Source organism: Lissotriton helveticus, chromosome 3_1, assembly GCF_964261635.1.
Source record: "Lissotriton helveticus chromosome 3_1, aLisHel1.1, whole genome shotgun sequence".
Classification (NCBI taxonomy): Eukaryota; Metazoa; Chordata; class Amphibia; order Caudata; family Salamandridae; genus Lissotriton; species Lissotriton helveticus.
Window position 1 is genome coordinate 1,743,772,843 of NC_136061.1, and position 26,677 is coordinate 1,743,799,519.

The 26,677-nt window shown below is 42.7% G+C and overlaps 1 protein-coding gene across 2 annotated transcripts in view; it reads right to left on the minus strand.

Moving 5' to 3' along the window:
• Window positions 1-26,677, minus strand: part of PTPRU (protein tyrosine phosphatase receptor type U) — an 870,052-nt gene that overhangs the window by 50,688 nt on the left and 792,687 nt on the right. For both annotated transcript variants that reach the window (XM_078682521.1, XM_078682520.1), the window contains one exon: window positions 9,018-9,158. In XM_078682521.1, the coding sequence (XP_078538647.1) occupies window positions 9,018-9,158 (141 nt within the window). The remainder of the gene's footprint in view (window positions 1-9,017; window positions 9,159-26,677) is intronic.

A 26,677-nucleotide genomic window follows, 5' to 3' on the forward strand; every position in this document is an offset into this window, starting at 1 on the left:
ACTGGGTGCCGTACTACTGACAGAAAGAACTATCCAGATGCTGAAACAATACCATAGAAATCATTCTGGTGCCGCACTACTGACAGAAAGCGCTATCCAGATGCTGAAAACATTCCATAGAAAGCACTGGGTGCCGTACTACTGACAGAAAACGCTATCCAGATGCTGAAAATATTCCATAGAAAGTACTGGGTGCCCTACTACTGATAGAAAGCGCTATCCAGGTGCTGAAAACATTCCATAGAAAGCACTGAATGCCGTACTACTGATAGAAAGCGCTATCCAGGTGCTGAAAACATTCCATAGAAAGCACTGGGTGCTGTACTACTGACAGAAATAACTATCCAGATGCTGAAAACATACCATAGAAATCATTGTGGTGTCGCACTACTGACAGAAAGCGCTATCCAGATGCTGAAAATATTCCACAGAAAGCACTGGGTGCCGCACTACTGATAGAATATAACAACGAGGGTTTTGGCTTCAAGCACAGTAAGGCTGTGCCAATATCAGAGTGAACAAAACTGGATGCCAGTACTGTGCAACAAATTATCCTTTCTCGCATAAATGAGCTAGCAATCGCTCATCTAAACAGACCACTCTTTCCGTCGAATGTCTTATGAAAATATATCAATTTATTCAATTTTCAATTTTTTGTTCAAAATTCATCCATTGTTATACATTTCAGGATATTGATTTGATTTATTTCTACAACGTGCTCATGGAATTTTTAAAGAGTATAAAACAGTGGAGGAGGGTGATTTAGGTGCTTTGCTCAAGGAAAACCTACATCACAAAGACATTAAACATTGTGACATACAACATATATTGACACACAACTATTGGACACACATGAATGACAAGACATGGGGAAAGGGTGGGTGATGGGATTGCAGTGGAAGGTATAAATGGCTTTTTGGGGTTTTTTTGGCAAGAGAACTTGTCACTCAGTTCTTCTCAAAAAAGGCTATTAACTAGTGCTAATTATGATTCTCATTGAATCCAGATACTTTTCATAAAGGTTCAGTATTCCTATAACCTTATCATCATCTAGACCATCAATATTTCATGGGTTTATAATCACAATTTTGAATTTGAAATAACAGTGATTGGTCTAGGTACTCCAAAATATATACCAAACTCTACAACCACAAATAACAAAAAATTGGTCGACGCGTTTCGAATCCTTTTGGAATCGAAGGATTCTCATCAGGACCACACACAATGAATCTGCAAGACACAAAATTAATAACATGCTGTCAGTCTTTTGTCTAGAGGCACTCTCAACTTTCATTCGGTCAGCCTCACACTCTCTTTAATTACCTGTGTCACATGAAAAGGTTGGAGCTCAGTTCACTGCAAGTAGAAAGAGGGGAGCCTCTGTTATATTCAAATTGTACTTTCAATCTGTTGTAATTACAAGTCTGCGGGAGTGTTGAGGTCTGATACTCACATAGAGGTATTTCAAACTCGCCCCGTAAGGGAAACTCAGTCTCCTTGGTCGCGATGTCCACAGTTTGTCAAATCGTATTTTTATTCTGTGAGAAAAACTTGTACGCCTCAAAAAGAAGCAAATTCGCACTGACCTACATGGCCACTACCTACTCCAGCACCTTAGGTCTGGAACAATACCATCAGGACTGATTATCAAGAATATACCAGTTGTTTTCACGGAGGATAGTATTTATAAAAAAGGTTTCAGTTTCATTGAGACGAAATGTAGCAGGGACCTGATGGTCCTAACCATCGAAACTGCACAACGCCTCTCTAAAACCCAATTGGAAGAAATTGAGACATTAGAAACTGAGATTAAATCAAACCCGTTAATTCAGGATTCAAAAACCTTACTGGACAAAGTAGAGAAAGATTTACTAGATTTCAAAGACTTTACCATCCAACAAAAAGACAGTAACTTTGAACGAGATAAGCGGAATTTCACTATTGAAAAAGCTTACCCGTATCTTCAGCAAGATTTCTATTCACGACCAGAAGCACGACGGTATCTCCCGGATAACCAGGGTAGATCACGCAATAAGTATTTGGCTTTTTCAGATACTTCGTCCTCCGGTGTCAGTGACTCTGATCAAGGGACTTCTCGCCCTCAGTATAATCGGAGAGGAGGATACCAAAATTACCAACAACAATATCCATCAAACTACCAACCCACCAATCAACAACAACAACAACCTTTTTTAGGACAGGGCCAACAAAAAGCCCGAGGCAAAACGAGATTTCAGCAACCATGGGAGATGTCAACAAGGAGGCAGAACTACAAGAATTAGCAATATCGAAAAAATCTTCAATCTATAATCTTTCCAACAAATGCCTTACCCCAATGGAAATAAGTGTTTTAGAAAAAGGACTGTCCTTTGTACCATCTAAATTGACAGACTTTGTTCGTTTAAAACTAGAGTTCATTGAATTTTGTCGGAAGATTCGCCTAATTACATTCTTTGCAGACAAAGAATCTCCACCACAAATCGAAACAACTGGACTAAAAAGGAAATCCAATTTTTGCCCACCAGCATTTAAAATACCGAAAGAGGTGATGTATTTTGAAAAAACAGTGCTCTCCGCCCTGGCGGCACAAGAGAAAAAAAGCAAAAGATATGTGAAATCCAACTTATCAAAAGAACAAAAACAGGCTCTACTATCTATTAAAAATGACGAAAACATCATTGTGAAACAGGCCGATAAAGGCGGTTCGATTGTAGTCTGGGGAACGAATGAATACATTTCGGAGGTGAACAGACAACTTAGTGACCAAGAATGTTATCGCAAGATCAATAAGGATCCAACTAATGAATTACAAATGGAATTAGGAATAATTCTGACAAGCGGTCTTGAACAAGGGATGCTTGGAAAGAATGAATACAATTACTTGGTCAACAAGCATCCACGAACACCATTGTTCTACGTATTTCCGAAAGTACATAAGGATGAAAAAGCACCACCAGGACGACCCATTATCTCGGGGTGTGATTCTCTATTCGAGCCAGTTTCGAAATTTATTGATTTCTTTTTGAAGCCCTTTACATCAACTGTCAAATCTTTTCTCCGTGACACAACTGACTTCTTGAATAAATTGGAACAATGTCCATTTGAAGAAAACCACCACTTGTTGGTGAGTATGGATATAGTATCCTTATATACTCAAATTCCACAAGACCAAGCCCTAGAGGTACTTGAAATCTACCTGAACAAAAGGGAAAGTCCGTGTAAAATCTCAACCGAATTTATATTGCAGCTGGCCAACAAAAGGATTCGAAACGCGTCGACCAATTTTTTGTTATTTGTGGTTGTAGAGTTTGGTATATATTTTGGAGTACCTAGACCAATCACTGTTATTTCAAATTCAAAATTGTGATTATAAACCCATGAAATATTGATGGTCTAGATGATGATAAGGTTATAGGAATACTGAACCTTTATGAAAAGTATCTGGATTCAATGAGAATCATAATTAGCACTAGTTAATAGCCTTTTTTGAGAAGAACTGAGTGACAAGTTCTCTTGCCAAAAAAAACCAAAAAAGCCATTTATACCTTCCACTGCAATCCCATCACCCACCCTTTCCCCATGTCTTGTCATTCATGTGTGTCCAATAGTTGTGTGTCAATATATGTTGTATGTCACAATGTTTAATGTCTTTGTGATGTAGGTTTTCCTTGAGCAAAGCACCTAAATCACCCTCCTCCACTGTTTTATACTCTTTAAAAATTCCATGAGCACGTTGTAGAAATAAATCAAATCAATATCCTGAAATGTATAACAATGGATGAATTTTGAACAAAAAATTGAAAATTGAATAAATTGATATATTTTCATAAGACATTCGACGGAAAGAGTGGTCTGTTTAGATGAGCGATTGCTAGCTCATTTATGCGAGAAAGGATAATTTGTTGCACAGTACTGGCATCCAGTTTTGTTCACTCGTTCGCACTACTGATAGAAAGCGCTATCCAGGCGCTGAAAGCATTCCATAGAAAGCACTGGGTGATGTACTACTGATAGAAAGCGCTATCCGGGTGCTGAAAACATTCCATAGAAAGCACTGGGTGCAGTACTATGGATAGAAAGAACAATCCAGATGCTAAAAACATGCCATAGAAATCATTGTGGTGCCGCACTACTGACAGAAAGCTCTATCCAGATGCTGAAAACATTCCATAGAAAGCACTGGGTACCGTACTACTGACAGAAAGCACTATCCAGATGCTGAAAATATTCCATAGAAAGCACTGGGTGCTGTACTACTGATAGAAAGCGCTATCCAGGTGCTGAAAACATTCCATAGAAAGCACTGGATGCCGTACTACTGACAGAAAGCGCTATCCAGATGCTGAAAACATTCCATAGAAAGCACTGGGTGCCGTACTACTGACAGAAAGAACTATCCAGATGCTGAAAACATACCATAGAAATCATTGTGGTGCCGCACTACTGACAGAAAGCGCTATTCAGATGCTGAAAACATTCCATAGAAAGCAATGGGTGCCATACTACTGACAGAAAACGCTATCCAGATGCTGAAAATATTCCATAGAAAGCACTGGGTGCCCTACTACTGATAGAAAGCGCTATCCAGGTGCTGAAAACATTCCATAGAAAGCACTGGATGCCGTACTACTGACAGAAAGCGCTATCCAGATGCTGAAAACATTCCATAGAAAGCACTGGGTGCCGTACTACTGACAGAAAGAACTATCCAGATGCTGAAAACATACCATAGAAATCATTGTGGTGCCGCACTACTGACAGAAAGCGCTATCCAGATGCTGAAAACATTCCATAGAAAGCACTGGGTGCCGTACTACTGACAGAAAGAACTATCCAGATGCTGAAAACATACCATAGAAATCATTGTGGTGCCGCACTACTGACAGAAAGCGGTGTCCAGATGCTGAAAATATTCCATAGAAGGCACTGGGTGCCGTAATACTGACAGAAAGCGCTATCCAGATGCTGAAAACATTCCATAGAAAGCACTGGGTGTTGTACTACTGATAGAAAGCGCTATCCGGGTGCTGAAAACAATCCATAGAAAGCACTGGGTGCCGTACTGCTGACAGAAAGCGCTATCCAGATGCTGAAAATATTCCATAGATGGCACTGGGTGCCGTAATACTGACAGAAAGCACTATCCAGATGCTGAAAATATTCCATAGAAAGCACTGGGTGCTGTACTACTGATAGAAAGCGCTATCCGGGTGCTGAAAACATTCCATAGAAAGCACTGGGTGCCGCACTACTGATAGAAAAAGCGCTATTCAGGTGCTGAAAACATTCCATAGAAGGCACTGAAAGAAATCATTGTGGTGCCGCAGTACTGATAGAAAGCGCTATACCGATGCAGAAACCACTCGGTAGACAGCCTGAAAGATCAGGCCGGCCTGCTGTAATCCACGCTACTGAGCCGAGACGCGGGCTGTCAGCAGCCATTAACAGGACAGGCAGCATCTCAGGCGCCCCGTGACAGAGGCATTCTACGAATAATTGGATCTTAAACGGAGTAATAAATCTCACGAGGCATCGAACCTTCCAGCGGCCAAAGGCGTCATCTGATGGTCCGCTCTCAGCGGCCACACTGCCCCCTCCCGGGCCTCTCCCGCCCGGGGCACCGTCCGCAGGAAGCCTCTACCATTCGTCCTCGAGGTGGGGGAGTATTAGAAAGCAGTAAAGTCCATAAAACCCAATGCTGCCGGGGGGCTGGGCCTCTGTTTACCAGTGGCCCCCGTTCTAAAGAAAACACAAACCCTTGACCAATGGAATATGAAGGAACCAAAGGAAATAACCGACTCCTCTCCCTAAACGCAAACCGTGGGGACCCTGCTGGAGGAAGTATCTCCTAGCCTAGGCAGAGTATCCCCTCGGAGCTTCCCTCTGCTGAGGAGCACAGGTTCCATCCTTGAGCCTCCCAGGCTCACGGGGGTCCCTCCATCATAGAGCTTCACAACCTCAGGGAGTTCTTAGTCTATAAGGGAGCTCCCCAACCTCTTTCGGTGCTTACTCCATCTCAGGGCTTTCTAATCACAGAGTACATATTCTGTCACAAAGCTTCCGGTCTCAGGCAGTGCGTGTCCGACCGTAGGATGGGCATGTTATACGACAGAGCTCGGTATATCAGGAAATGCGTATTATATCAGAGCGTTTCCGGACTTCTGAGCGCCCAGTTCCCATCCTCAAGCTTCCCACCATAAGAGCGCGCATGTTGCATCATCGGGCTTCCCAACTCCCAATACAGCATCTCCGGTCACAGAGCACCCCAACCTCATAAAGTGCATATTCTATCGCTGAGCTTCTCATACTCACAAAGTGCATATTCTATCACTGAGCTTCTCAACCTCACAAAGTGTGTATCTATCACTGAGCTTCCCAACCTCACAAAGTGCATATTCTATGACTAAGCAATCCAACCTCATAAAGTTCATATTCTATCTCTGAGCTTGCCAACTTCAGCGAGAGAATATTCTATCACTGAGTTTCCCAACTTCAGGGAGTGCATATTCTATCACTGAGCTTCCCAACCTCATAAAGTGCACATTCTTTCACTGAGCATCCCAACCTAAACAAGTGCATATTCTATCACTGAGCTTCCCAACCTCATAAAGTGCATATTCTATCTCTGAGCTTCCCAACTTCAGCGAGAGCATATTCTATCACTGAGTTTCCCAACCTCACAAAGTGTATATTCTATCACTGAGCATCCCAACCTCAACAAGTGCATATTCTATCACTGAGCTTTCCAACCTCACAAAGTGTATATTCTATCACTGAGTTTCCCAACTTCAGGGAGTGCATATTCTATCACTGAGCTTCCCGACCTCATAAAGTGCACATTCTTTCACTGAGCATCCCAACCTCAACGAGTGCATATTCTATCACTGAGCTTCCCAACCTCACAAAGTGTATATTCTGTCACTGAGTTTCCCAACTTCAGGGAGTGCATATTCTATCATTGAGCTTCCCGACCTCATAAAGTGCACATTCTTTCACTGAGCATCCCAACCTCAACGAGTGCATATTCTATCACTGAGCTTTCCAACCTCACAAAGTGTATATTCTATCACTGAGTTTCCCAACTTCAGGGAGGGCATATTCTATCACTGAGCTTCCCAACCTCATAAAGTGCATATTCTATCTCTGAGCTTCCCAACTTCACCGAGAGCATATTCTATCACTGAGTTTCCCAACCTCACATAGTGTATATTCTATCACTGAGCATCCCAACCTCAACGAGTGCATATTCTATCACTGAGCTTTCCAACCTCACAAAGTGTATATTCTATCACTGAGTTTCCCAACTTCAGGGAGTGCATATTCTATGACTGAGCTTCCCGACCTCATAAAGTGCACATTCTTTCACTGAGCATCCCAACCTCAACAAGTGCATATTCTATCACTGAGCTTCCCAACCTCATAAAGTGCATATTCTATCACTGAGATTCCCAACTTCAGCAAGTGCATATTCTATCACTGAACTTCCCAACCTGCCTCTATAGGCACCGTGGCATCATATCCGATGCTGCCGACATGCAAGACGTCAGGCGGAGCCGAATGGACCCACTCGTTACCCCCGCAAGTGGTATTGCTCAGCAAAAGTTTCTGAATCCAGCCTGACAGAATCTGTAGCTACAAGTCTCCATCAGATTGTTCAATTACGTGGTCACAGACCCCACAAACTTGGACGTTGATAATCAAGCTCATTGTAAAAGGTAGACTTTACTGATTAACAAGCCTACATATTCACAGAGCCTCCTAATCCCATGGGTTACAAGTTTACTTCTGGGCCCCAGACCGGATTTCTAACCACTGGGGTTAATATTCCACTCCAGGGTCCAAGGCACAGACCTTCCTTAAGAAATGGATTAATAATTCACCTCAAGAAGTCAGGGGGAAACATAACTAACCTACGGGGTTAATAATACATGATGTTGTGATCTCAAACACATACCAGACCCCATCTCAGGAGTAAATACTCTACTACAGAAGTATACTTTCGTCACATCGGAGTAATAATTCACATCAACGTTTCAGGGAGAGATCTGCACAGTCTTAATGGAGAATAATCCACTTCAGTCTCTCTGGCACGGATCTTCCTAACCTCAGGGGTTTACAAATGGATGTTCATATCCGAAGGAGATAATAATCTGCCTCCGGAACTCAAGACAAAAATACAGATCACCTGATTTATTGGGACTCACTGGTTCTCCCCCTTACTTTCAGTCGTAGTGTGTGCATAATGGTCTCAGATGAGGCAACATCGCTTCCCTTTCTCTGTCAACAGCTTCAGCTTGCAGCAACGTCCACCCAGGGGTGATCACTGAAATGACCGGGTGAGTCGTGTGTTCAGTGATTTACAGTGATCATTAAGCATTCCACGACTCGACAGTAGATAATGAAGTGGACAATTCCTACGTGCCTTCTTGTCAATATTCCCCCGTCTCAATGGATTGTGGCTGAGTCCACTTCCCTCATGGAAATCCCCACTGACCAGATACATGTGGTCTTTACTGAATTCATAGGAGGTTTTGAGCTTTGGGCTACCTAAGATTAACCATCCAAATACGATTCGAATTAAATAAATACTACCCTTTGAAACACCAAAGAAAATAATGGAATTAGGCAACCATTTCCAGATGTATATGCAATTCTATATGCTACAGCTGGAGCGAATACAAAATGACTTGGAAGCTGTAAACTGGTATTTCCACCAGTGGTAGGTTCTTTCAGTAGATCAGCAATAGACAATGTCCATTATGAGATCTGGGCAACAATGATCTGCTTCCTTGTAAGGGTGTGCGCAGAATTTCAACATCGTCACAGTGGGCTCTGAGAAGCATGCCAGAGTGATAAGCAATGGTCTGTTTATAAAGAGATGCCTTAGCCCTAAGAAGTCCCACCCCACTCCACCTCATACAAACGAATTGATCTAAAATAGTGTATTTTGTCTAACACAACAGACGTTGCTGATTCAGGTAAAGCATGCTTCCGGCTATTCAGCGTTGGATACGTACCCAGGCGGAGTTGGACTGGTTGAGCTGGTTCAGCATGACGATGGTGGTGCAGCCATAGTCGTACACCAGCCTCCAGAAATCTGTGATGGTGTTCTGCAGGGGGTGGAGGGTAACAATGAACGTGGAGCTCTTGGTGTAACTCTGCAGGGGGAAGAATAAAGTGTCTGAGAAACTAGGTAAGACATGCAAAGAATTGTTTCTTGAGAAAATTTTCCAAAGATCAGGGAATAGGGAAGGGGCACTATATCACATGGCAAAAATATTGCATCCACTAAATCGTCTCCCAATACATTGTAGTAGATGTTAAGACCAAGAAATACAAAATACCCTGATGGGCTAGTGGTAGGGAATGTAGAGGATGCAATATTTTAGTAGATCAATATTGTCGACCTCAACATAGAAACATACTACCCGGAATATTATGATTTAACAGGGAATCGTGGATATCCATGATTGATGTTGGGGGTCCTGTAGCAGGTAGTGGGGGTTCTTAATTAAATGTAATTAGGCCGCTCAGACTGATATCGGAGGCTGCTTTCCATGCTTGCAAGTCTGTTCAGTCAAAGAGGTGCACATGACCGGACTGGAGTGAATCGCCACTTACATTTACAGGGCAGTTGAGGATGGTTGAGGGCCCATGGACATCTCTTGGCCAATTCAGTGAACTAGGGGGGCTTAAAATAGTTCAAACACTGCGGCTGAATCTGGGACGTCAGTGAATTCTGAGACTCGCAGTAAGTTTTGAGTCTCCATTAGGGGGAATTGGACCAGAGCGGATGGAAGTGAGGGAGAGATGACTGAAACTGGAGGACACTTGGGAAATGAGGTGCACCGTCAATGAAAATCTATCGGGCTATTCAATGTGGTCATGGACGAGTGTCTGCTGAATACAGGTTGTAACTGTGTAACTCATTTCCTTTTCATCATTTTCGCAAACTTATCTTTCGCTTACTTTTCCGCGCGCTCCTCAATCGCTTCTACCTTTGATGCTCCTCTGCTCTCCTTCACTGCCCTGACCCACCTGCAGTCCCACACTGTCTCTTGAACGCCTCTCTTGCCACCTTACACTATTTGCAAACTATCACTCTTGACATTTCCATTCTGGAAACTGCTTCTGCCGTTGATGCTTGAAAGTCCTCCTCCCCACTCGCCACCCACCATCCACTTTCTTCTTCTCTTCAAGCTCTTGAGAAGCCTGGATCACATTCTGCTTTCCCCAGACATCCACTGCTATCTGCTGCTCCTTTTATGAAGAGGCATCATCGGCCCAAGCCACACCAATCGTTTCTCCTTCATTCCCTGCTTCTGTTGGTTGTTGGCACCGACCTGACCTTGGGTAACCGCACATCTTGGGTGCTCTACGCTGTGTTTTCAAATTTGCTTTTTTGAAATATTCCCACTTTTAGGACAGTTTACCTCTTCTCACTCAAAGAATTAGCTGTGCTGATGACATTCGCTCCCTCCTGATTCACTGAAGTTACTGAATTTTAGTACACAGGCAGTACTTAATTTGTTCTGGTGGATTCAGGTGGTAAGTACCGGCGTTCATTCTTTATTAACATCAGACTTTGACCCCAGGCAAGAGCAACACAAGCAGAAAAGGGGGAAAAGGGTGAAGAGATAGATAGTAAAACAGTGATCTAGGGAGAAAGCAGGGATGAAAAAACATGAAAGTAAATGCTAAAGAGACGGGGCCTGTTGGGTGGTGGAAGAGGTACAAGGGGGATTCAGAGTGAGCAGCTGTGATATTCAATAACCCTGGACTTTGGCAGAGCTGCTGGCGGGCTCATACGAAACACTACACTTAATAATAGTTGTATTTTTTATTTTTTTTTACAAATTAAGTATTGTACAGTGACAGATATTTCCCCCTGGCGTCTAATTATGCTTCTTCGCCGAAACACACAAATATTTCCTTTGCTTTTTATAGGCCACTACATTCTCATTTGCATGTCTGTCTTTGGCATCACTTCCTGACCTTGAACGCACCACACAGCATCTGCCTCCTCTCCTGCGCCTCTCTCTCTCTCCCTCCTCCACTTTTCATTTGCTTTCCTGCTTTCCTCTTCTCTCCGCCCACTGCTCGGCATTCTTCCAATTATCTTCGACTCTGGGTTAACATCCTCTTCCCTCGCTCGCTACTGACGTTTCCATTAAGATACTTTACCCAATTAAAATATCTTTGTAATATCCACACAACATTATCTAAGAGGAACGACTCTTATCTCGCTAATGAGCTAATTAGACTCAGTAAACACTCACTCACAAGAAAAGCTCTAAGTATGCTATTGATCCCCGGAAATGGGGAAAGTTCTCTGGTGTCAAATGCTTCAGAGCAACGAATCCTTTCGCATTTACAGAAGCAACCGTCAGCTCTCAAAGGGGCTACTGAAATGAAGACACACAGCCACCGTCGATAAGGGAGACTGGAAGGAAGTCGCGGGCGCCACCACTCGTACAGGCTGCTGAAAGGAAGACAACCAAAACGGCTAACCTGGGCTTCTGAAACTGAGACACAGCAGCCACTTCGCAAGTGTGCTACTGAAAGAAAAATATGAAGGCCACCATTCACACAGGCTACAGGAAGGAGATGCAAGTACAGCCCTTCACACAGGCTACTGAAAGAACGAGACAACCACCACCACTTATATGGGCTACTGAAAGGAAGACACAAGCTCCACCCCCCACAAAGGCTACTGAAAGAACGAGACAACCACAACCACTCAAGGAAGACGCAACAGGCACAGCTCATACAGACTTCCTAAATAAAGACATAACCGCCACTCCTCATATGTGCTACTAAAAAAAAATATGAAGGCCACCATACACACAAGGAAGACACAAGACACAAGCACAACCCCTCACAACGGCTACTGAAAGAACAAGACAACCACCACCACTCATATGGGCTACTGAAAGGAAGACGCAACAGGCACAGCTCATACAGACTTCCTAAATAAAGACATAACCGCCACTCCTCATATGTACTACTAAAAAAAATATGAAGGCCACCATTCACACAAGGAAGACACAAGACACAAGCACAAGCCCTCACAAAGGCTACTGAAACAACAAGACAACCACCACCACTCATATGGGCTGCGGAAAGGAAGATGCAACAGGCACAGCTCATACAGACTTCCTAAATAAAGACATAACCGCCACTCCTCATATGTGCTACTAAAAAAATATGAAGGCCACCATTCACACAAGGAAGACACAAGACACAAGCACAACCCCTCACAAAGGCTACTGAAACAACAAGACAACCACCACCACTCATATGGGCTGCGGAAAGGAAGATGCAACCGGCCCAGCTCATACAGGCTTTTAAAGACGCAACCACCACTGCTCATATGTGCTACTGAAACCAAGACAGCTCATACAGGCTACTGACTCACCCAACACCACTTAAAGAACTCCTGAAAGGAAGACACAACCATTATTCATGTAGGCTACTGAAAGAAGACACAATGGCCACCGTTCATACAGGCTTCTGAAACGAAGACACACTTGGCACAGCTCACATGGGCTATTGAAAGGAAGATCCAGCCATTAAAGTGTGTATGGCTTCTGAAATGAAGACAGAAATGCCACTTCTCTTAGAGCTACAGAAAGGAAGACACAACCATAACCCCTAATACAGGCTACTGCAAAAAGCAAATCACCACACTTATAAGGCTTTTTAAAAGACACAACTGCCATCACTCATGTAGACTAATGAAAGGGACACAATACTGCCACCACGTATATGGACTTCTAAAATGAAGACACAAATATCACTGCTTATATGGGCTACAGAAAGGAAGACACAAGCACCACAGCTCCTACGGGTGAACAAAAGACACAATGACTACCGCTCACGTGGTCTTCTGAAACCAAAAACAACTGTTTAAAGGAGCTACTGAATACAGACAACTTCAAGTAGGACAAAATATTTTGAGAACCATCCACATGGAGGCCAGATCTGGGACTGTGTGGGGCCACTTGTAGATATTAAAGAGAGAACAAGGAGGGTATGGCTGGGTGAGACCCGAACCATTAACTAAGACTATATGGAAACCATGCCAAACTAAGAGAAAAATCTACCTTGGGCAGGACAGAAATGGCCAATACAGAACATATTTTGACTAGTAATAGGCAATTTTAAATTTATTGTGATTTGGAGGTAGCAAAGACTTGCTCATTATCAGATTTAGAAGATGTATGAACACGGTTTTAAAATGCCAGGCTATTCTACAAGGACTGTGCAAGTGAAAGGATACTATTCTGTGCATGTAGTACCTGGACAAATTATGACAAAACAAAATAAATGGTATCCATCATTTACCTAAGTTCTTTAATACAGTAATTTTAATTTGCCTTCCCACCCCTTCAGAGTTATGTTTTGGTATTAGGCTAATGTAAAGCCCATTTGCAAACATTTGCCTGTGTAGTGAATGTGAAGACAATCTCCTTTAGCCTGAAACCCCCTTGGGTCAGTTGGCGCCACTCGCTTTGTTCACTCAGTGACAGTTGAAGACGACTTTTCCGCCTCACCACTTTCAAAAGCCACCAGCGGCCACTGATTGTAACTTCACTTATGCCTAGAATTGTGATTTCTTTTATTACGTGGATCTAATTACCTATCAATAAAATTATTACCAGCAATGTTTTTCATGAACTGTTATTGTATTGTACCGGAGTTAAATGCATACAGCGTGTCATTCCTCTGATGAGGCACTGAAGCACAGAGGTAAACCTGAAGTACATGCATTGAAGGGAAAGGCCAGAATGTGGGTTTGAAGGGTGGCCTGTGTGGGAGGCATGTCGAGGTTGTGCACGAGTGACCAGAGTGGTGCCCTTACCCTGCCCAGGCATGTAAAAGGAGAAAGAAGTGAGAGATCGGTGTATGCCTCAAAGTTCATTTAGTGACTCTAGACGACTGTGCCTGACAGCGAATCCATTTTTCTTTTACCTATAAAAAAGAGAAAATAGCCTTACATTCTGACTCAGTGCGTGAAATAGAAAAATAGAAGTGCAGGTACTCTGTAGCAGAGTACAAGGTTGTTTCTGAGGAGTGCCGGTACTCTCCAATTAAAAGTATTCCCTCCTTCTCTCTTGAGAAGTGCTCATACTCTCCCTCGCAAAAAAAAAAGTGCTATTACTCTGTACCGGGCCATTTTAGCACGACATATAGTATACGGACTGTGAAAACCAGGGTTTCATGGCCGGGTAATGTAGAGTGTATAAAACATTTGGTTAGAGCAGATAGTTTTTAGTATAAGCCACAGTTGAATTTATGAATAGGACTGAATCTGGGCCTCCATGTGGTAACAAAGCAAGCACTCACATTTCCCATAGGCTCACCAAAAGAGGGCATTGGTGCAGGACACCACTTGTGATTGGCACATAATCACTCAATAGACTTTGGCATTGTTGGTAAAGGCTGTTATTCCAATTGAGCAGTAACTGCCCCATCGGAATAACAAGGTCCACCCCCGGTATACTGCACCAGGAGACCTGGCTGCTGCAAGCAGCTGAAACATTAGGGTGAAAATACTGGGCATGAAATGAGGAATAACCAGGGGAATCAGGATCAGACTTACTTCTAATATCCAGTCCTCAGAGTTAACGGCACCCGGGATACCGGTAACGCCAGGGAGTGGAGTTACTGGGTACAATTTCTTGCAGAGAGCTGGGTCAAGCGTGGAGTTTAAGACAAACTGGCATATCGTGTATTGTGCGAATTAGTTTAAGTGCAACTTCTTACTTTCAGTATTCTAAAAAACCACTCCAAAATCGCCATGCCAGTATACCCTTCTCTGAAGAGCAGCTTATCGTGGACTGAATATCTAACACCAGGAACTGACTGAATGAGGCTTCAATGCTGCGTAGACGACGGTGAGCTCTGGAAATGACGATGTGTTCGGACAATGATGAAACTGATTTCTGTTGTGATGACGAAGACAGAAAACTGGACAGCAGACGTGTGCCCCGAGTAACACTGCGTTGCATGATTTTGTTTCGATTCTGAGGTTAGGCCACAGATGGAAACAAGCATTTACAATGCAACGGTTTCGCCTTCGGAAAAGTTAGAGCTATTGGCATTGTAAATGACAAACTTTTTATTTATGTGTTGGTTTTGAAAACAGATAAATAAATGGCATTGTCATTTACAATGCCAATAGCTTACTCTGTCGCAAATGCGAGACGTATTGCATTTGCACACACACACACATTTTCTATTTGTTATGGTTAGAAGGCTAAAACACAGTTAAGCAAACAGTCCCACGGCTCTTAATGAAATATCAACAAACATGAGAAGCTGCCAAACATATGGAGTCCACCTAGAAACACTGCCTTATGCCCACTCTATTGTGCACATGCGCAACCAGATTACCTGAACATGACATAAAGCGGGGGCAGAAATGCTTCTGTACAACCAAAGCACTCATCAGGCAATTGCGACATGTTGTTAGTGACTACATAATACCAGCATTGCTCTAGACAGACAAACTAACATGCAAACAAAAAAAATCAGGAACTATATAGCAGGCAAGGGGATACTGGTATAAAGATGTTGAAAGCAAAATAATGCAGTGTTTTGCTATGCACTGTCTGCAAGCCAGAGGCGATCGCTCATGTCCTACCTAACATGGCAATATTTTCAGAGCTGCAAGAAAGCTGGCCAGTCTCGATCTAGGTGCTTATCAGGTGATGTCACCTACCACAACAACGATGACAGCCTATACCAGTGTCACTCATGACGTCTTCAAAAACTAAATGCTTTGCTTGGGTTTCATAAGCACTCAGCTGCTTTGCTGGTGCTATTGCGGATTCCAAGGGGCACCGCACTGCCCCCCACCCAACCTCGACAGGGACTTTACCTGCAGCTGCTGGAACTCGTCCTCCAACTCCCCCCAGTCCGCCCGGCATCTCTCCAGAGACATGGCGGGGCTGCAGGAGGACATCCTGCACCGCTAGCACCCGGCCTCCGCAACAGCTGCTTCAGCGCGCGCGAGGCGCGTCACCCCGTCTCATCAACAGAGACGATACACCACATGGCGGTGCCTCAGCAGAGCATAGCGCCGCCATGTTAGAAACACCGCACGGCCATTGGTTGGGAAAAGGCTTGTCACTTGAATCCATATTTTAGTCGAATTTGTATGTTATTGATCCACTGAAATCTATAATAATTTTTATTTTAAACATTAAATTAAAGGGAAATTTAAAAAACACTTCATAAAAGAATGCCGAGTGTGTTACACATTTTCCATGAATATATGTGCAATATTAAAAAGTAAAACATTTTCTATTATACCAATGATACATCTTTGAGGGTATCACAATGAAATGATTGAACAGTGTCGCCTTTCAAGCATGGCCGAACGTTTCGTGAGATCAAATGAGGCTTTTCAGGAAGGTTGCGTGCTAGTCTTTTTGGCAAGTTTTCAATGATCCAATGAGAATCTTGCACGAAGGATCAGGTCACTCTATGCATGCAACCACAATTGCAGATTCTTCTAACCTCTTTATATGGAAATTAATGCTTTTATGTATTCAATTTATTTGTGGCCCTCAAGGTCCACTCTGTAATGGGCCTATTTTTTGCTGCTCCCTTCCTGAAAGGAACGGACAGCGGGAGGGGGGCGGGAAAGACACGGAAGCGGGAGGGGGGGGCGGGAAAGACACGGACAGGGGGGGCGGGAAAGACACGGACAGCGGGAGGGGGGGGGGGGGAAGGAACGCACTCACCTGGACTTCTTCCGGTACCGTGGTCGGCATTTATTGAGGAAAACAAACACCCCAAAAAAAAAAAACGAAACTCCGCCCACCGCCCAATGACGATGCAAAAAGGGTGGAGAGCGAAAAAAAGGCAGGAACGCCCACGAATCTGGTCCGGCCATGACGGACAGATCTCTGTTCCAATGGCTAGCTCCATTTATGGAGCTAGCCAATGGAACAGAGGGCGGGACTAAGCAGTACACTGTAGAGACATAAGATTTCTCCTGGGGGCGGAGCTAAAGCTCCGTGCCCCAGGCGAAACCTAAAAAAGGCACTGGCCAAGCCAACAGGTCTCACCTTTTTGGAACTACTTGTTTTGCAGTGCAATTTGTCAATGGTGTGCAGTACTGGCAAAAAGTGTTTTGTTTGATGCTGTGTAACATCTTCCAAAATAAATTAAAAAAAAGACGAGAGGGCACGGTCACTGCTGGGGGAGCATTATTTCGTAGGTGTGCACATCCATCCCCACATTTGCACACACCAACAATTTGAAGCGTGCACCATTTTTTATTTGCAAATTCAAGATGGCAGAAGTCTCTAGGATTGGTAAATTAAAAAAATTTATGTGACTGATGTGATAGCGATTTTTGTAAGGTGGAATGGCCTGGCAGCAAATGGCAGCTACTATATACATATATTAAAGGACTGTGGGCGGCTGGAAGAATCTAAGGGGGGTAACCAACAGGGAGTGGATGTGGTGAGAGAGGAATGGAGATGGTTGTGGTTCAAAATATATTTTTTTTAAAGCTAGAGAGGGGGGGTGAATGCAATGGACACGCTTTGGAGAGTGATGAGGAAGCAACAAGGACCATGTGCTGGATGCAGGCGGAGCATGCAGCACACATGAAGGGAAGAGCTAGAAATCATGTGTACCCTCATGGAACATTGAAAGAAACAGAAAAGGTAGTTCCCTGAAAGTAAGCAGAGGAACACTACAGGTCAATCAATCAAAAGGATTGATAATAGGTTATGGTTCAGGGGAGGAAAGAGACAAGAGGAAGACAAGCCATTTAATACACAAGCAAATGAGAGTGACAATAAAGCCAAACAAAAGTAAGCAATGGTCAGACTAAGCCCACTGGCCGTTTTTAGAGTGGTGCAAAAGAGTCATTTGCCTACAGACAGCTACAAGTTGTTGGATAGCCTCAACCTAAAATGGCTCTTACAAAATGGAAGGAGCTTTACATTTTACTGGGATGTGTCTCTTCTTTGGCATTAGGAAATTCACAATCGTTGCGGTCATATTCTTCCATACATGCAACCTGAACAAGACCAGCTCTGAATTTAGTGGTCAGTATAGGGGTGTCCAACAGCACGGGACGAGGTAATGTGTGTACGAGCTTCTTTCACATGTGCAAACTCTACCAGACCGGCAATGATAGTAGGGGTCAGTCGAGTAGTGTCCAACAGCACAGGAAGAGTAGGTGTTTTGTGTGTGTATAAGGCTATTCTCTGTAGGAAAACTCTATCAGACTACTTCATAGCGGTCAGTCTAGCGCTGTCCAAAATCACAAGAGGAGGAAGGGCATGTCCAAGGCTCTCTCACATGTACACATTCTAATTGACCAGCTCTGATTAGAGTGTCCAGTCCAGTGGTGTCCAACAGCCCTGGGTGACTTTTGTGTGGTGCACTTGTGCGTTTGTGAAACATTATCCCTCACATGCAAATGTTATCAGAGCAGCTCTGATTATAGTGGACTGTCAAACGGTACCCAACAGGATTGGGAGGGTGTCTGTCCGAGTGTGCGTGTGAATGTGTGCCTGTGAGAGAGAATATACGCAAACGCCTGAGCCAAGTTAGGGCAGATCTGAAAGATCTGCTTTTTTTATATTGGTCACTTTATTTAATGCTTTAAGAAGGTTGAGAAAGAATGGGCGTCTCATTAAGAGCGCTAGGATTCATTTACAAGAGGTGTGGCCTTTGTAATTAAGGGCAAGGCCTTGAAAACGCGAGCTAGACTCCCGTGCTTGACACAGCAGAACAAGTGACTCGTGTTTGGGTGCGTCTGTATGTGCTGTCTTTTAGTGTATTTACACATCACACATCAAAGAGCACATACACCTAACGCAAGCCACACTTATTGGATTTGCCACAGCTTGTCAGCACTGCTTTTTACCCACTATCAGATAAAAGAGTAACAATAGTGATATTGCTGTGAATAACTTGAATTGAAAATCTTTCAATTTTAAAATTTACAGGCTGTATTAAACATACAAAGGCCTGTGGAAGAGGGGGTGGCCTTTTCGTTTTTTTTTTCAATCACTCCTGTTCTCCCCTTCACAAGACTTTCCTCTGCAATCTCTCACTCTGTTAGGTACTAATCAAGTACTCTCTTTTCTATACACATCTATTTTTTTTAATTACTCCTGTTTGCATATATTTCATCTCCTTCCTCTTCATCACTGTTTAGTAGCTCTGTCCTCCTACATGTACTTCCATTCATCGACTCCCTTCCACATAATCTTTTTTTTTTGGTGCTGTGAACATTTCAACAGCTGTGTACACCTCCTTCACCCACTTTCCTTCAGCATGGTAATTACATTTCACACGTAATCGTCCTTGGCTCTGTGCACTTTGGAGAAAGGCCAAGTATCAGATGAGCATGTAGCCTGAAGTACAAATCAGAAGGGGGAATGGGAGGGTGTTAACAGTCTGTCATATATCCACCCCTGACTTAACAGCTTACAGAAAAATGTAATGTTTTATTTTCCCATTGAGGATAAAACCAAAAGTAAAAGAATTCCTATGTATGTTCATTTACAAATATCACCAGGAGTATCCTTTCCGGGATGCACAGACCTCCACCCACCTAGGTGGTGAGCATCATCGGGCCGTGCTTCATGGTGGGTGGGCGGTTTAATACCCAGCAGGCCTCTGTAAAAAGGTCTGCGAAGGCACGCCTACTACGTACAGTGTGTACAGCACAGTGCTGTAACAGCTATGTTACACTGTTGAACTACTCTATCAACAATCTCACACACTCTACCGTGACAGGCCAGTGTACTGAGAGGGCGCCAAGTCTCTCACATTCCATGGGAAGATCTGACCATCTATAACACGAGTAAGATCCAGTACCAAATAGAGTGTATCCTATGAACAAGATATATATCTTAATATGTGTTAAAAAGCACTGACAGAATTGCGGCTCGCGTTTTGCTGTGCCCACAATATAATGCATGCCGAGTATGCAAAGGGTGCTCACAGCTTTTAACAGTGTGGTTGTGATAATATGAATCTGACTGAATAGTCATATAGCAGTAACAGAGTTTTATATAGGTGTCTATCTTTGTACATATACGTGCTGTTTTGTTTTATAGGTTCATTGAGTTAGGAGCACAAGATCTCTCAAAATGCAGGACACAGTTTCTAGGGGTTTGCACTCATGCATACAAAATCGAAAAATTTGACACAGCCTTTAACGACAGAGAAAGGGCTACATAAGAAAATAGTAGGGTTATATATAAAGGTCCTAAAGAAACGGCACGTGATCGAGCTGGGCAGCAAGGCATGAAACATGTTGATCACACAAAGGACCACAGAATAACTGATGTTCAATTGGTCTGATCGATATTTTAATCTTGCCATAGATTCCCTTTAGAGAATAAAAGTCCTACATACTGGCTATCTATAGGCAATTTTAATTTTCTCACACTACACCCATTCACCACACACATTCACCACAACCCAAATGCGACAAGGGCCAGAAAAGGTAGTTTTGCAGCTTAAAGAATTTTCTGGATTTACATTCTGTGCATTATTCCACCATCTAGTGGTTGGGGCTGGAATTCTTCTAAAATACGTATTGTCTTTCTACACCTTTTGTTTTTTGTGGGTGTAGACGTACTTCCATTTGGTGTCCCCTGGTGACATTGTCATGCTTAGTCTGGAAGCTCCCACCTTTAGTCGCCATCTTCAGATTATTATAAAAAAAAAAAATCCTTTTCTCCCATCATCTTCATTGGCAGAGGAGTGTGGGATTGCTTGTGAATCCTGAACATTCTTCAAGCTCCAAAACTACACTGACAGGTAAAAAACTATACATTTAACAGTGTGAATCTTTTCAGAATTCACATGCTGTGCATCGATTCTGTAGGGGTTTGTTGATTCAGTGGTGGTCGGGTTGAAGATGTGTGTGGATATGAAAACAGATGTTGTAAGAACTTTTGTCCTACTTGAGCTTCCTTGTTCATCTGAATATCTACACAATAGTGCTTTGTGAACTTGTGCACTGATAACCATGTTGCTGCCATACAAATGTCTTGCAATAGTGTATTTGCTAACAAGGCAAAGGTTTCTCCTTTTTTTTCTTGTTGAATGCGCTTTTGGGGTCTTTTGTAAGGTCTCTCCTTCATTCTTATGGCACAACTGAATAGTTTACGCAATCCATCTTGCAATTGTGTTCTTGGTAACTGGTCTTCCTAGAAAACACTTAGCAAATAATACAAAGAGCTGTTTTCTTTTCCTTTCGATGTAATACATTACTGCATGGTTAGCGTCCAGAGTATGTAATGTCGTTTCTGCATGAGTTTTTGGTTTTGAAAAGAAACTTGATATCTGTATACTTTAGTTCATGTGAAACTGTGAGATCACCTTTGGCATGAATTTCAGGTTGGTTCTCATGGTAATTCTGTCTTTGGTGAATTTGAAATTTAAGGTTCCTGTAAGGTAAGTGCCTGTAATTCACTAACTCTGCGTAGTGATGTTATGGCCACTAAATGCAGTCTTTAGTGTGAGCATTTGTAAATGTAGCCTTATGTAACAGTTCAAATGGAGCTTTCATCAATTGTGTGAGCACAATATTTAAATTCCATGTGGGTAACGGGTACCTTCTTTGGAGGTGCAATTCTTTTTGCTCCTTCTAGGTGCCACTTATTGACTGGTGACGTGAAGAAACTATTGCTGCTAAATGAACCTTCAAGGATGCATAAGTCAATTTGCAGTCAAGAAGATGTGTTAAGTAGCTCAATACTGTTTTATCTTTTATGATCTTTTTCAATAAATGAGTATATTTTCCATTTAGCTATATAACATTTTCTAGTAGTCGCCTTCTTGCTTCTCTTAAGCCCGCCATTGTTTTTCCTGGTAACTTTAGGTGCCCAAATTCTAAGTCTTGAAAAGCCATGCTGCCAGGCTTAAAGACTCTGGTTCTGGATGAAGCACCCTTCATTCTTGCATTGAAAACAGACCATGTCTGTTTGGGAATTTGTGTATCATTCCCAGAGATAGTTCTATAATTCTGATAACCATGTTTGTCGTGCACACTGTGGTGTAGTTAGTATTAGAGTCCTGCTGCTAATTTTGCCTTGTTGCTCACTTTGTGAAATAGTGGCATCAGGGAACAAGTGTACGAAAATGTCCTTAACCAATTTATCCACAGTGCATTCCCCACGGACTGGTGCCAATATCGTCTGGATGCAAAGCATTGGTATTTCACGTTCTGAGGTGTTGCAAACAGATCTATCTCTGGTATTCCCCATTTCTGAAAGATTTTTGCGAGCATTGATTGGTACAGTTCCCATTTGTGAGACCATGACGCTTGTCTGCTCTGTCTATCTGCTTCGACATTGTCCTTCCCTGACAGGTGGACTGCTAAGAACTTAATTTTCCTTTGAAGAGCCAAATTCCACATCTCTTGAGCCAGTCTTGACAGTGGTAGAGACTGTGTACCGCCTGGTTTGTTTATATAAAACACTGTGGCTGTGTTATCGGTTTTTCCCCATAGCTCTTTCTGAAAGGCTCTTAAGGCTAAGAATACCGTTTTAGTTCCAGTATGGTAATGTGTTGTACTGCATCCTGATCATTCCAGACTCCCCTTACTTTGAGATTGTTCATGTGCGCTCCTCATCACATCTGTGAAGAGTCCGTTGTTATGGTTACAGTTGGAGTTGGTTGTGTAAATATTCTTCCTTGCATTTTATTTGACCTGTTCCACCATGCTATCCCCTCCTGTATCTTTTGTGTGACAAACACTAAATCTTCCAATCGCCCCGTTGCATGTGACCATTGAACTTGTAGCCATTCCTGAAATTGTCTCATGTGGAGTCTTATGTTTGGTATCAAAGGGATGAAGAAATCCATAATTCCTAGAAGCTTCCCCAATGTACTCACTGTCAGAGATTGCCCATTTCGGTAAAGCTGTGTCCCCTTCAACAGCGCTACTGATCTTTTCTTGCTGGGGAAAACTTTCACCTGAATTGAATTTATTCTGGCCCCAAAGAACATTTTCTCTTGTTCTGGAGAAGGCTTCTCCAACGTTTATTGAGACTCCTAACTGGTGTAGAGTTCTTGTTACTCGTTGAATATGATATTTGGATCTCTTGTATGAGTTTGCCCTTACCAGCCAGTCATCCAGGTATACATTAACATATATGCCATGCCTTTGAAGGTGTTCTGCTACTGCTGCTTTGTGAATACTATAGGTGCTGACTTTATTGCGAATGCTGGCAGTCCGAATAGAGAGTGTCTTTTGTCTACCTACAAATCTGAGGAATATTTTGTGGTTTTGTTCATAGGGAAATGTAAATAAGCGTCCTTTAAGTTGATTGTTGCCATATAATCCGCTACTTGTAGTTGTAGTATTACCTCTTGCAGAGTTGTCAACTTGAATTTTTGCGTTTTTATGAATTTGTACAGAAACCTTAGGTCCAGGATAAGGCATAGTGTCCTGTCTACCTTTGGAATTATGAAATATGCTGAGTAATTTCCAATTTTTATTGCTTTCTTTGGCACCAATTCTATTGCATCTTTAGCCAACAACTCTTCTACTACTTTGTGTAGTCGTGTTGTTTCTTCCTTGAAGTGTATTTTTCCGCCTGGCCCCTTGCCTGGAGGTGTTTTTTCTAATGCTATGCAATATCTGGATTGTACTATGTGCAAAACCCATTTGTCTGAAGCGATCTTCCTCCACTCCTGAAGGAAAGTTTTCATCCTGCCTTCTACTGGTGTCGGATGTAGGAATGCTTGGCATTGTAGGTGTGTGCTTGTTCTTTCTCCTCCCTTGCTAACAGTCCTTGATCTGATTGGAGTGTATAATGTACTTGCTCGTAATTTACTTGCTTGCAGGGGGTGTCCTCCCCTTTGTCTTTATCCTCTTCCACGTGGACATCCGCAAAAGGACCCCCTCCTAGCTGGTACTGCCAACTTTGTTGTTATTGTTGCTGGTGACTGATTTCCTCCCAGAAATGTTTGTTAGTAGGTTTGATGGAATGTTGCCTGATGGAAAGTCCCTCTTCCGAAAGGTCTTCTTGATGTCGTGGTTCCCCTACGTATATTGCCTCTGAACTGTAATGCCACAATTGATTTTGCCATCTCATTATCCTTTTTCAACTGGTTCAGAGTGTCATCTACTGCACTTTAGAACAGCTGTCTCCTGCTAAATGGTGCATTTAAGATGTTATTCTGGACTTCCGGTTTGAAACCTGAAATGCATAGCCAGGCATGTCTTCTTTCTGTAATGCCAATCATCATTTGTCTGCTCGAAGTATCTGCATGATCTAGGGCTGATTTTAGGCAAGTGTTGGAAATGTTTTTTCCATCCTCTACCAGATGGACTTCAAAAACACAGTCCTGACTGTAACTCAGGCACCCTTGCACTAAGGACTATGCTGCAAGGTCCTTACATTGGCCCTAGGCAGCACAGAGTGCACCAGTGCAAAGATAGAGCACAAATGCTCTGTATCTTTGTAAAGCATTTATGCTCTCTCTCTTTCACGCAAGGCAGCACAGCAAGTTCTTTTGCTTCGCTGCTTTTCATGAAAAAATAGTAAATGTGCTCCCAAATACTTTTAGGGATTGCAAGATGAAGTAAAACGTGATGTGTGAACAGGTTAGAGTGTCTGACTTTGAATATCTTGTTGTTGAGAAATCAATCCATGTTTTTGCCTTTAAAATTAAGGACATATTTATAGGGCCCATTAGTGACCCATTTCAAAATCAGGTGTTAATTACTGCTGGGTCGGACCACTGGATGGACCCGTCCCACCTAAAGTCCATAGCTAAGCAGTGTCCAATGCTCTCCCACATATTCACACTCTGTCAAGCCAAGGAGTGTGTGTGTGTGCGTGTGCGTATATGTGTATAGAGTGTGACGTAGTGTGTGTGTGTGTAGAGAGTGTGTGTATGTGTTACAAATTTCAACAAAAAAACATTTGGGAGAAATAAAAAAAAATTCCTAGTGCACAAGATATGGTGATGACTATCTGATTACTATTACCTGTCAATTACGTATAGGCCGGCCTGTTCATTCAATTAAGGTTAAACAGAGTTTTCAAAAATTAAATCTTACAGAAAAAACAAAGTCTACATTTTTTCTTTAATTTTCAGTGTTTTTTGTCATGAGTAATTGCTTCTATTAGTATTAATATCTCGCAGACAGATTTGTCAAAAACCTGTTTGTAAACTGCCAATAGTTACAGTGGGCTTTGGATCAGCTCATCGCTTAGTACTAGCTCGATTTCTTGTTAATGCCATGTGCTTGCTTCCTTTTCCATGGCTTTCCTTCTTTCTGTTCCTCGCCTGGGGCCTTACCATCCTTTTCATTTGGTGATTTGCATCCTTCCTCGGCTGACATCTGACATCTACTATTTTCTTTTTCTTTCAGAACCACATGGGAGTGTATGTGTTGTCTTGCTATCTTCTCCCTGGTACTGCATCAGTAATCCCACCCACAGCCTCCCCACACTCTCCCTGTTGCTCGCCCCCTCCCTCTGATCTGCTGCTTTCCCGATGCTCTCTAGTACACTATTTTGGAGGATTTTTTTGTTCTACCCTCTCCAGCTCCTCCATTGTTAACCCACAACCTGTTTACCATTGCTTCCTGCTACTCATTGGCATTTATTTGCTGCCCCTCTGCTCCACTGTTGGCCCAACCCTCCTCATCTTGTTTTTAATATTCTAAAATATATATTGTTTTTTCAGACGGCTTGGCAGCTACAATTTGCTACCGAACTATTGCTTTCCCTATAAAATGTTCTTGCGCATTTATAAACTTTTAAAATATATCACTCAAAGATAGGCACTCACTATCTTGGCACTATAAATTAAAAGTAAAACAAATAAAATAGGAGTGCATGTGTGCCAGCACCGGACTGTGGCTACATCATCACACTGGGGCTGGCCAGTTTGGCTTTTGGTGTTGTTGCCTATGCTATTCAGCATAAGGAGCAACCATTTTTAGGTCTCGCCCGAGGCAGAGCATGTGCTGTTGCTTGATGGACATTTTGTTTACATGCAGGGGGCTTAGAGACCGCCAATGCTTACCATTCATTGGGTTCATTGTCAGTTTTATGTGGTGGCTACTGTTTGGTCAACGCATGCTGGCTTCACTTTTAGTTTGAATGTTTTTCTGGCGCACCTAGTGATGGCCTCCCTTTTTTGGAGAGTATTCTTCTGCTGCTTCCACTTCCTGCATCTGCCTATTTTTTTTTCAACTTCATAGACTATAAGTGCATTTAGGTTGTCTTGCTCGTGGTTTCGCTTGTGCTGCTGCTTTCACTGCTCGTTTTCCGAGTTTGTTTTACTTTTCATCCTCTACCCTTCTCCTCCTAGAAGGTATACTGTTGGCGCAATATACCATCAGCAGGCCACTGATTCTTAGGTTCGCTTTTAACAATGATTTCAAAATATATTATTTGGTTTTGTGCTATTGCTATTAAGTAATCACTCATTTCATTTGTAACAAAGTACTTTTTTGATACATGTTTCATGATTTATATGATGTCTTTGGAATGATTAAAAAGTTTTGTGCAGAAACAGGCCATGCTTCAAATTGGTTTATGTGCCCATGATTACGGGTTGAACACAACATTCTAGTGAGAAAATAATAGCATATTGAGAAGTACTTTGTTGCATCTTTGGACGCTCCTATCCACTTCCTGTCAATGTACATTATGTC